Raw genomic sequence first — 13,446 nt, 5'->3', positions numbered from 1 at the left:
TTTAAGCAAGCAAAATTGAATTAAGCTTAATTTAATAAGGGTAATACTAATTTTTTTCAGTGTAGAGGTAAGCAGAAAAACATCAAATTTTCGTTTTTGGGTGAACTATCCCTTTAATACATGTTAGTACATGTTTGATAATTAATGCATTAATTAACATGTATGGTTCAACTAAATCAAACAGGCTCCTTAAGAATAAATAATACTCTAACTTTGAATTAAACACGTGATTTAATACTGTCATAATTTAAACTGAATCTGCAATCTGCAGCTTTGTGATTTTTAGCCATTTTTGTGAGCCATTAATTACACACATTTGTCTAATCAAACGTGAAAATAGACTAATAACTATCACTAATCATTTTAATGTGATATAAACCGTTTTCAGATTTTTTTAGGCTACGTTTAGTCACAGCTAGTTTTCTTCCCGGAACTACAGTATGTAGGGTTTGTTTCTGGTGGGATACTCATTAGTGACGCTCTCGGTGCTCCTAGCGCGTTAGTTGTGTTCCTTCGGTATTGCTGGCATTTTCATCAAATAATATATGTCGACTGCTTTGGTTAATCGAAATAATAATTTAAGACATGTTTGTATGATTGTTGTATTGGGATATTTCTGGAGGTGTGTATTTTAATTAACTGTATTTTTTAATTGTTTAAATGTAACTAAGGCTGCGTTCACACTGCAGGGCTTAATGCTCAATTCCGATTTTTTGAAAAAATGCGATTTTTTTGCAAGGCCGTTCACATTTCCAATTAAATGCGACCTTTTGTGATCTCCTGTGTGAACGTGAAATGACCCAGAAGTGACCCGCATGCGCAGAAGAGTACTCAACGGTCAACGACGTCACTTGTTGTTTACAGAAGTAGCCAAATATGGGTGTCAGCATTGGAGTTCGTTTAGCTTTATTAAAGTTATTTTTGCAACGGAGCCAGCACCATTACAACCTTCTCATGTTAAGAAGAAAATTAAAAAAGAGGAGGAGAGCAAGGTTTTTTGGCCATGGCGTTTTGTGGAGCAGTGGTAGCAACGTCGGTACAGAGAAACGTGTGGGTGCGGAGTCGCAGCCAGGAGTGGTGAGATACTGATGTGAGTGGCTTTACTGATACCAAATTCGTCAGTAACTTCAGAATGACCAGATCCACCTTCAATTATGTTTGTGAGCGCCTTCAACTAACTTTGTCACGGGAAGAGACACGTCTGCGGCGGCCCATAACGGTGCAGAAACGCGTTGGAGTTGGAGTGTATTGGCTAGCAACAGGTGCGTACTTCTTCTTTTATTTATAGTTGTTTATCTTCTCATTCCCGCCTACTTCAACGTACAATGATGACGTTTGTCGAGTATCAACGACGTGCGGGTCGGATACATGTGACCTGGCAGTTCAGACTGAAGACGCATTTCAAAAGATCGGATATGTATCGGATTTGGACCACATACCCAAGTGGCCTGGGTCGCATTTGAAAAGATCGGATCTGTGTCGTTCAGACTGTCATGAAAAGATCAGATACAGGTCGCATAAGGGCAAAAAAAAAACGGAATTGGGTCGTTTCAGCCTGCAGTGTGAACGCAGCCTTATATGCTTCGATTAGCATTAGCCGGTGGATGTAAACATGCCTTATGTGGGTCTTTACAGGTATGTTTGGGCTTTCTTTTAAGTCCATATATGTTTAATTATATAAATATAAAAAAAAGAACTAGCCTACAAATACTTTTTATCTTTGTTTTTTTTGTACCAAGGGTATAAAGGAATAAGGATTCTTAGTGTATATGTTTATTCATTTTGTAATGAATGAATTGTTAGTGCATCATTGTGTCATGACTTTACTTCAGGGGGCACGGCATTACTATCTCTATTAAAGGGGTGGTAAACCACGATTTCACTATTCTAACTTTAGCTAGCGTGTAATGTTGCTGCTTGAGCATAAACAACATCTGCAAAGTTACAATGTTCAAAGTTTAAAGCAAAGGGAGATATTTGCTTTTAAAGAAATCAATTTCTAAGGACTACAGCAAACGGCCAGCAGGCGACTACAGACATTCCTCCAGGGTTGGTGACATCACCAGGCTCAATATTTACATAAACCCCTCCTCCGTGAATATTAAATAAGGGGGGGGGGGGGTGAGGCCATTTTGTATTGCTGTTGTTGTGGTATAGTGGTAGGCTAAAGGCAGGAGTGGTGTTGCTGCAATGCCGACGAAACACTGTTATTTTTATCCGGATTGCAGGTCTGGGGATGGGCGTTTAACATACAGCATGCTATATGCATGTGTTTGAGACAGGGGAACAGGTCTCAGATATATGCTGCCCATCATAAAGCACGAGACAGACAGGGTCGGAGGAGAAGACTGGAAAATGTGACATAATGGACAATATTCGTCCGTTGCAATTCATGAGCGGTTCAGTGTGAATCATGCGCGACGGGCGCGCCTCCCGCTGCACATTTCACGGAGGAAAACATCCACAATCTTCACGAGTTCAATGCCGGATTTGCACAACGTCAGATGCGCGAGACAAACACTGCCTGTGCGTGGATGCACGACGCACGCGCGCGCTGCACATTTCACGGAGGAAAACATCCACAATCTTCGCGAGTTCAATGCCGGATTTGCACCTCGGCTTGTCCTGAAAGCTGGATTTACAAACAGAAGATGTTAACGGGCCACAACCTGTTAGTCTGATTTATTTTTCATCGATGTGTTTCCTGTAATAGGTTAATTATACGTTGTAGCAAGGAAGTAAACAGATGACAGCGCTGTTCTGCAAACCAGTCAGTTAAATGCTCATTCATACTTAACGTTATCCGACGAACACCCAACGTTACAAACACCTAACGTTAAAATCTCAACAGCGAACTTGGCATTAGTGTAAATGATTCTTTGATTAGAGCTTTTATGTATTGTTTATCTACAGGCATGCTAAACATGGTTCTGTGTTTGATTTGGCTACTGGTAAAGCCAGTGTTTAGTGTTCGTTTTGGGTTAATAGTTCTTGCCACAGATATTTGGCTATAATCATTCTAAAAATACAAAAGTGCCATTCAGCAGCGATCACTATAGACCCGCAGTCTTTACTCTTGAGGAATGAACAGGTTCTGCTCGATCATCTTCACTAAAAATGTTCTGGGTCTGATTCGGGCTCAGTATGGTTTTATTGACGCCATCGTTTCTAATACTGACCAAAGCACAGTCTACCGGTTAAGGTAAGGGGCGTGGCGTTTCCGACAAACGTGCACTGCGGTTACCGAATCACAGCACACTGGGCCAGCTAACCAATCTGAGCCCACTGCGTATTTTTGAGGGACTGGCTTCATACAACCCGGAAAAGCATCAGACCGTTTTACAAGGAGGGACAGAGCAGTGTAGAATAAAGGTCAAAAATACAAAAAATAATGCAATTTTTTTTTTTAAACGAAGCATAAACACATGTTACAGTGCACCCCACAAACACAATCAAGCCTTCAAAAGAATGTGTTTTACCACCCCTTTAACTTACCATACACTAACATCAACTAATGGCTTGTTACTGTATGACTAGACCCTAACCCTAATGTCATGACTTTACTTGAGGGGGCACATCATGATTAATTCATTATTAACTAACCATACACTTACATCAACTCATGGCTTGTTAATGTATCATTGTGTCATGACTTTACTTGAGGGGGCCCATCATGATTAATTCACTGTTAACTACTTATCAAATTCAGCTCATGATTTACTATCAAATACACATGTAACTAACTAGTATAACTAGTATTCAGCCCAGTTAAGAGAATGAAGGTACAGTATCATCACGGCCTGTGTCTGGGTGGAGAGAGAACTGTACGGATCCCAGCAGACGATCCCTCACTTCCTGACTTTACTGCATGTTCCCTGTTTGGTTATTTTTTGGTAACTGATTTCTAAGTGTGGCGGGGCTGTGATGGGCAGACACAAATTCACAGAAGTATGACTACGCCAGAGTATGGCGAAGGAAGCAAAAAAACATTTACACTAATGCACGACTACGCCACCCTGATTCTATAACCGGGGAAATTCAAACCCAATGTAGGGCACACAGGTTCGTCACCACTAACGACAAGAGACGTAGATATAAATACAAAAATGACTTTATTTCACATAAAATGTAGAAAACTGTTGACCAAGGAAAAGAGAAAATAATAGTAAAAGAAAAACAAAAGTACCTTCAGGCTGAGGCTTACCAGTGGGCAGCTAGCTGGACAGTGAGCATCTTCCGACACACCACTCACCCAATTATCAAAATGGCAAACACTGTGAGAAACACCACCACCACAGGGCAAAAGCAGCTAGCTTCCCTCACTGGGGGCCTTCAGCTCCTGAGTAAACAAAAAGAAACCAAATATAAAAACACGCTTAAACACATTAAACAAAGACAAATTTTATGAGAATAAATTCTTGCAACAAAAGGCCCACTGGCCACAGGAGTCAGGCAGAGATTTAATTAGGTTCACGACGAGCATATGAACCAATACCGGCCATGGAGCGGCAATAGGAAAAAGATGATAAAACCAAAAAGGGAAGAAAATAAAAAAATACAAAGGAAAACAATTGAATAGGTTTCAAATTAAATCACAAAATACAAGAACTAAATTAATGAAAAACTGAACACAACTGGAAGAACTCAAATCAAAACATTAAACAAAACATTTCCACGCCATTCCTTGAAGGAGTGAGGATTGAAATAACAGGACACACACGCTGCCGGTGGCAATATAACAATCAGTGGGGCTACACATGCACTGTTAAGAGTACATCTCATTTTACGTGACGGCTCGGGCTAGCCATCCTTCCCTAGGCCACCATCATGAGCGTGAAACACAAAAACAAATAAAATAACAGAATGGTCAGTCACAGAACTACAGCAGAACAAAACAGTGCAGTCTCGGTGTCGTCTAAGGAGCGTTTGCGCTGCCGTCCAGAAGAACCAAAGTGTTCACGAGCAGTTGCCCACACCAGAAGTAGATTGCTAAGCACACGGGTTCAATCACTCACAACGTTATCTGTAGGTATTTAATGAAGACGAAACTGCAAACATGCAGACGCTGCATAAGAGCACACACCTAGGCTGGGGTTAAAGAGAGCCTGTACCCATCGGCAAAGTCACACCCACACACGACAAAGATGGTATGATGCGCCCCAGGTGACAACTCCGCCTTAAATATGCCAGGAATGGCAATGATAGGCTGTCACACCCACCATTCAGGTGACAACTCCGCCTTAAATATGCCAGGAATGGCAATGATAGGCTGTCACACCCACCATTCAGGTGACAACTATGTTCAATAGGGCGGGACCTAGACCGCCCTCACAGTAGGTTTAGTTTGATGGGAAAGAGAAAATCACAAAACAGACTGAGACCTTTTGAGATAAAATATAGCAGATTTAGTATTTTCTATGTTTGATAAGGGTGATCAGTGAAAGTAATGAAAAACTATTCCTGTGGCTTTCAGTCATATTTATGATGAAGCTTCTGATAAAAATGGTTTAAATTGTGACAATAATACATTTTTAAAATGTGTTTCAAAGTCAAAATATTTGTTATTCATACATGTTAATTAATGCATTAATTATCAAACATGTATTAATGCTGCTGTTATTCATGCATGAATCCTTATGACTCCTGTCTTGTTCATAATAGCTCCTCATTTGTTTTTTCTTCCTATGAATGCCTTAAAATCCCTTGAATGTAAATCTACACCCTTGCTTCATTTAGTATATGTGGTTTCATGAATATTCTAATTAGCCCCTCCTCCACTCACTCACACCAGCTCAGATATCCACTCGCTCAACTTTACTCAAGTTACTGTAGTAAACGCTGCACAATGGTATCGCTCTTTACAACGTCGGACACATAACGCTAATTAATATGCTTAGCCTTTAGCTTGACTACATATTCAAACAGCTAATACTGTGTTTCTAATGTTACACAAACCATGTTCCCGTTTGCCATCTCAGTCTGCCTTTAAAAATCAGTATCTTTAACATCATAGAACGTCAGTGGAGAAAGGCATGTAGTTCATCATAACATCGTAGTATAAATCCTATACATAATTCACCCGCTATATACAGTAGCTAAATATACATGATTTTTCACATCAACAGAAAAAAATAGAAAAAATACTGGTGTATGGCTTCTCTTGAGACTCTCCTGCTTCAGAGAATAGTTAATGATATGCTAAAGCCCGCCCACACGTTGACGTGATTGGATACAAGGTAGTTTGTGACGTCAGAAACACCAGCGATTTTAAACCGTGTTTTTGAGACTGTCTTTGGTTCACTTGACTTTTAAGGAGAAAATACTAATCAATGCTGTTGACTTTGCACATGGTTTGTGAAAGCGTATTAAAAACACCACATAGACATATAAACATCATTAAAACTTCATTTTCACCACAGGGTTTTTTTAAAATAGTACACTCCTATAAACACTTGTACAAGAGGGAATAATATAGTTCATTCTGGTCCTAACTGGTTAAATAATGTCACACAGGAGCTTCAAGATGTACCAAACATCAGCAACTACACAGAGGTGGTGGACCAGCTGTTTCCTCTCTTCCCCGATGAAGAACACTACTCAGACGCTGGTCCAGAACGCTGCAGAACCTGTGCTGTGGTGGGAAACTCTGGGAACCTCCTGGGATCCAACTATGGGCCTCTCATAGATTTCCATGACTTTGTAATAAGGTAGTATATTAGATAATGTCAGGCTGAAGATTCTTTATCCGCATTGATGGTTTCATGAAGAACCTTTAACATCCATGGAACCTTTCCATTACACAAAAGGTTCTTTAGATAGTTAAAATGCTCTTCAGAAAGTTTTTTTTTTTAAGTTTAATAGTCTAAAAAGCCTGTTTCAACTATAAAGAACCTTTTATCCAATGAAAAGGTTCTAAGGATGTTTCTTCATGGAACCATAGATGGCAATTAAGAATCTTTACCCCCGTTTCCACCAAAATTACCCGGAACAATTTGTCCCAGGAACTCTTTTTCCCTCAGACCTGCTGCTGTCTGCGTTTCCATAGCGTTCTAAAGTTCAGTGAAGATTAGTCCGGTGACGTAGGACTGTGTGCGACTTTCCAGAGCCCACTGGATTTCATCCTCCGCAAATACACTTAATAAAGCCTGGACCTCGTCATCGGCCCATCGGCCGTATTTTTAAACTCCATTGTTGATTTGAATAGCAAACGACAACAGATTTTTAGGTTGAAATAAAATTCTGCGTGAGCTCAACCAATCAGCATGTTCAGCGCCCAAGTCCCACCCTCGAAAGTTACTGAACTTTGAAAAAGTACTACCTCGCAAGCAGGGCCGTTTTGAAGGGGAAATGTTTACCCGGAACTTTATTTAGACCCCGGTTCCTGTGGTCGAAACACACTGAGTACCACCCCAAAGTCTTTAGTTCCTGGGGAAAGTTCCCATGGTGGAAACGCGGCTTTTATTTTTAACCCTCTGGGGTTCTTCATTTATGGGTCACACTCAGGACCTTCGGGTCAAAAATGACCCGGAGGGAGGGATTTAGATAAAAAAAAAAGATTTGAATAAAATCAATGAAATATATTTTTGTTCAATAATAATTTTCTTTTCTTTTTTTGGTGTTTTGAGATAATTTTATGATTTATAATTCATATTTATGCAATAATTATGACCCATTTTTTCCCATTGAATATAATAAAAAATTTGTATATATATGTATATATATGTGTGTGTGTGTGTATATATATAAATATATATATATATATATATATATATATATATATATATATATATATATATATATATATATATATATATATATATATATATATATATATATATATATATATATATATATATATAATTTTATTTTTATTAAAGCTGTATTTCATTTTAGAGTCAAGCCTAGGCCTCATGAAAGCAATTTTTTAAATGAGATCGGTACCATCTGGTGGACACATTGAACATTTTTATCACGCAATAGCACATTTTTACCACTATAGTGGATCTTGCGTTTTATATAATAAAAAAAAAAAAAAATCGTAGCTTCATCGGAATGGTCCGAAACTTGGTGACTTTATTGGTACTTGGTATATGAACACCCCAAAAAATTGGGGACAGGATTTGAAACGTCTAAGTGGTCATAACAAAAAAATAGTCACACTCAGGACCTTCGGGTCAAAAATGACCCCCATAGGAAATGAATGGGAAATTAGTTTTTTTGTGCATACAATCTACAAATCAGCCAGTATGCAGAAAAAAAGGACTCAACAGTGAAGGGGTGAATCTCTAAAACATCAAGAGTGCAAAACAGACAAAAAAACTCACACACACACACACACACACACACACACACACACACACACACACACTTATACACACAAAAACACACGCACACACAAATTAACGCGTGCCATACCAAAAGCTAATTGTGTTTTTGTGTGTGTGTGGTTTTTTTTTGTCTGTTTTACTCTCTTAATGTTTTAGAGATTCACCCCTTCACTGTTGAGTCCCTTTTTTCTGCATCCTCGCTGATTTGTAGATTGTATGCACAAAAAAACTCCTTATTTTAATATTTTTGCCAATTTCCCATTCATTTCCTATGGGGGTCATTTTTGACCCGAAGGTCCTGAGTGTGACTATTTTTTTAACGACCACTTAGACTTTTCAAATCCTGTCCCCAATTTTTTTGGGTGTTCATATACCAAGTACCAATAAAGTCCCCAAGTTTCTGACCATTCCGATGAAGCTACGATTTTTAACATTTAAAAAATAATAAAAATAATTCGGGTCAGAAATGACCGAAGAACCCCAGAGGGTAAAGAGTGTACAAAACCCAAATTTTTGGAATCTTTATATCTAAGAGTGAATAATGAAGCTTTCAACCATCAGATTCAGAATCGATGGAACAGATGTGCAATTAATAACAGAGGCTGTTGTTGTATGATTCCAGAGACAAATAAGATGTGACCTAAACTACTTTCAAAAGGTGCCTTGAAGGCTTTTCATTACAATATCATGAATACCTCAATCTCCTGTGTGTTTTTCTCTCAGGATAAATAAAGGCCCGACAAAGGGTTATGAGAAGAATGTGGGAAATAAGACCACTCACCGGATTTTGTATCCCGAGAGCGCTGTGGACTTGGACGAAAACACCCATCTGGTGTTTTTTCCCTTCAAGGTTCTGGACATGCAGTGGCTTATCAGTGCTTTCACCACAAAGAACATCACACAGTAAGAATTAAACCAGAGATGGTCTTATGATAAAGAGATACAAGGGTCCGTGGCTCCACCACTGGAGAAAGCGCGATGGCCAAATTGAATCACATGAGCCTTGATAACCAATCATATTACAGCCTTGACATCATTGAGTTTCTTTCAGAGATGTGCGACAGTCAATGGGCGAATTCCAAGTTTTTGCGCCATTTAAGGGCACTTTGGGAAGGGGGCTCCATTTGTAGGGGCGTTCCTAACAAAAGTGAACACAGGGATGCTCACTTCCGGTTGAAATTTGCCCCAATGACAGCAGACACGCATCCAAACTATCGCGTACGAGAAATAGTAAGAGTAGTATGCTAGTATTAGTATCAGTATTAGTATCAGATGTCAATCTTAAAGCGTCATGGCAGAGCATTAAAGTCGACTAGTCTGTGCAACCCCTAGCTAGTATGCGGTTCTGAATTCAGCAAGCTTTTCGTTCATGTCTGAATTAAAAAAGAACCGAATGAGTTCTAACTGTTCAAAATTAGAACCGGCTCATTCTCTAAGTTTTCTGCGGTTATCCTCAGCTCAATCGATTCCTTTTGATTTGTTCATTTCGAACCAGTTCTTTGGTTCAATCACACGTCTGGATGCTTATTGGCTAATTCTGGCCTATATTGGTGTTTATTGAAGGGTGAAGAAATACCAAAATATCAATATAGTAGCATTCATATCAAAAATCTTTTTGTTCTGCTCTATTTTTAATATCATGAGACATGGCCTTTGCTCAGGACACTGTGAAATACTTGTTTTGTAAGATGGGCCCAATAATTTTTTTTTTACAGAGTTATCATGTTTTATATAACTATCTGACCTTTTTATAAGCTTACAGTACGATCAAATGCAAACCATTCAGCAGTAGTTTCAGCCATACACTGATCAGGCATAACATTATGACCCAATATTGTGTTGGTCCCCCTTTTGCTGCCAAAACAGCCCTGACCCGTCGAGGCATGGACTCCACTAGACCCCTGACGGTGTGCTGTGGTATCTGGCACCAAGATGTTAGCAGCAGATCCTTTAAGTCCTTTTGTACAGCCCATCACATGGAGGCCAAGTCAGCAAACTCATTGTTGTGTTCCTCAAACCATTCCTGAACAAATTTTGCTTTGTGGCATTATCCTGCTGAAAGAGGCCCCAGCCACCAGGGAATACCGTTTCCATGAAAGGGTATACATGGTCTGCAACAATGCTTAGGTAGGTGGTCAAAGTAACATCCACATAGATGGCAGGACCCAAAGTTTCCCAGTAGAACATTGCCCAAAGCATCACACCGCCTTCTTCCCATAGTGCATCCTGGTGCCATGTGTCCTCCAGGTAAGCGACGCACCCGGTCATCCACGTGATGTAAAAGAAAACGTGATTCATCAGGCCATCTTCTTGCATTGCTCTGTGGTCCAGTTCTGATGCTCACATGCCCACTGTTGGTGCTTTCGGCGGTGGACAGGGGTCAGCATGGGCACCCTGACTGGTTTGCGGCTATTCAGCCCCATACGCAACAAACTGCGATGCACTGTGTATTCTGACACCTTTCTATCAGAAGCAGCATTAACTTCTTGAACAATTTGAATTACAGTAGCTCGTCTGTTTGATTGGACCACACGAGCCAGCCCCACGTACATCAATGAGCCGTGGCCGCCCATGACCCTGTCGCCGGTTCACCACTGTTCCTTCCTTGGGGCACTTTTAATAGATACTGACCACTGCAGACCAGGAACACCCCACAAGAGCTGCAGTTTTGGAGATTTCGTCTAGCCATCACAATCTGGCCCTTGTCAAACTCGCTCAAATCAAAATGGTTGTGTTCATACTTCGAAATATACAAAAGTTACATAAACATAAAATCGATACTGTCAAACTAAATGTTCCTTTACTTAGAACAATGTTTTCTTTACCTTAAAGGACAACTCCGGTGAAAAATTATCCTAGGGGTAATAAACACATGGTTACCGAGTAGATCGTTCTCTGGGATGCGTTTTCATGAAAATCGAATGTAAAGAGTTTTATCTCTAAAAACAGATTAGCTTATAACGCTAGTATATGGGGCATAGAATAAGTAAAATTAAATCGCTAGTTAATACCACTAACAAGGCTCAAAATAGCCTCAAACTAACACCGGTAGCATAATGAGGGTCCCTACATGCAAACCGAAGCATTGAGAACTTTGTAAGTGTACAAACAGTTTAATAAGAAGATACTTTATAAAGACAGTACATTACGCGTATAAAGACAGGAGCCATCTTGGAAAACAGTCTCGAAAGCAAAAAAAGCTAGCCTGGCGTGGCCATACTCAATTCTAGTCAAAATATGAGTCTGGTACCGCTCCATTGAGCTTTGATTATGGGGCGTGTTTCAATCGAGCCAGGAAAGACCTCAATTGGATAGACCCACAACCAATCAGAGCAACGGAGCGACGCGTAACGTTAGTTGTCAAATGTCAACAGAACTCAACTGCACTGTGTTACCAAGTCCGTGTTTTTCTCCATGTCCGCGGGTTGAAGCGACCCCAATTATGTGATTATATAAACCCAGGAATGCGAATTTTAGCAGGCAACCTTGCCAAAATAACATATTTTGCCAACCAAACGCCATTTTTTTCTGGGGAACCCCCCGGAAAGTTATTGTTTTGGGCTATAGTTTTGAGTAGCAATTGTGCGCGACATTGCAAAAACACTTGGAAACCCTGTCTGCACGCACGCTGGATTAAAGCTACACTGTGTGATATTTTCCCCCATCTAGTGGTGAACTTGTATATGACCATCCAGTGAATTTTAGTTTCTGTTCTGTTCAATTCCGATTTCGTTTTAACTCCTACGGTGGCCGATTTAGTCCAAGATTAACATGGCTTCCAGTTCGACCTCGTCCACATTCGACACGGTGCCTGTGGGATATTCTGTGCGCAGTGGGATGGTTGGAACTCAACTGGATTAATTATTCGGCTAGAAAGAACTGCAGCTAATCCAGAGTGAACTTTGATGATCCATCCATCCATCCATCTTCTTCCGCTTTATCCAGGGCCGGGTCGCGGGGGCAGCAGTCTAAGCAGAGATGCCCAGACTTCCCTCTCCCTAGACACTTCCTCCAGCTCTTCCGAGGGGACACCGAGGCGTTCCCAGGCCAGCCGGAAGACATAGTCCCTCCAGCGTGTCCTAGGTCTTCCCCGGGGCCTCCTCCCGGTTGGACATGCCCGAAACACCTTCCCGGGAAGGCGCTCAGGAGGCATCCGGAACAGATGCCCGAGCCACCTCAACTGACCCCTCTCGATGTGGAGGAGCAGCGGCTCTACTCCGAGTTCCTCCCGAGTGACTGAGCTCCTCACCCTATCTCTAAGGGAGCGCCCAGCCACCCTGCGGAGAAAACTCATTTCGGCCGCCTGTATCCGGGATCTAGTCCTTTCGGTCATGACCCAAAGCTCATGACCATAGGTGAGAGTAGGAACGTAGATTGACCGGTAAATCGAGAGCTTCGCCTTACGGCTTAGCTCTTTCTTCACCACAACAGACCGGTACATCGACCGCATTACTGCAGAAGCTGCACCGATCCGTTTGTCAATCTCCCGTTCCATCCTCCCCTCACTCGTGAACAAGACCCCTAGATACTTGAACTCCTCCACTTGAGGCAGGAACTCTCCACCAACCTGAAGTGGGCAAGCCACCCTTTTCCGACTGAGGACCATGGCCTCGGATTTGGAGGTGCTGATCCTCATCCCAGCCGCTTCACACTCGGCTGCAAACCGTCCCAGTGCATGCTGAAGGTCCTGGTTAGAAGGGGCCAACACGACAACGTCATCCGCAAAGAGCAGAGACGAAACCGCATGGTCCCCAAACCTGACACCCTCCGGCCCCTGGCTGCGCCTAGAAATTCTGTCCATAAAAATTATGAACAGAACCGGCGACAAAGGGCAGCCCTGCCGGAGTCCAACATGCACCGGGAACAAGTCTGACTTACTGCCGGCAATGCGGACCAAACTCCTGCTTTGGTCGTACAGGGACCGGACAGCCCTTAGCAAAGGACCCCGGACCCCATACTCCCTGAGCACCCTCCACAGGATGCCGGGAGGGACACAGTCGAATGCCTTCTCCAAATCCACAAAACACATGTGGACTGGTTGGGCAAACTCCCATGAACCCTCCAGCACCCTGTAGAGGGTATAGAGCTGGTCCAGTGTACCACGGCCCGGACGAAAACC

The 13,446-nt window shown here is 41.6% G+C and overlaps 1 protein-coding gene across 1 annotated transcript in view; it reads left to right on the top strand.

Annotated features, from left to right (window-relative positions):
- The window catches only part of LOC307133372 (CMP-N-acetylneuraminate-beta-galactosamide-alpha-2,3-sialyltransferase 2-like), a 31,416-nt gene that overhangs the window by 12,947 nt on the left and 5,023 nt on the right, over positions 1–13,446 (top strand). Inside the window, exons 3-4 of the mRNA XM_079828434.1 lie at positions 6,514–6,707; positions 9,051–9,230. Of these exons, the coding sequence (XP_079684560.1) occupies positions 6,514–6,707; positions 9,051–9,230 (374 nt within the window). The remainder of the gene's footprint in view (positions 1–6,513; positions 6,708–9,050; positions 9,231–13,446) is intronic.

This window comes from Gobio gobio (genome assembly GCF_949357685.1).
Source record: "Gobio gobio genome assembly, chromosome: 11".
Classification (NCBI taxonomy): Eukaryota; Metazoa; Chordata; class Actinopteri; order Cypriniformes; family Gobionidae; genus Gobio; species Gobio gobio.
This window is presented reverse-complemented; position numbering and strand designations above follow the sequence as displayed.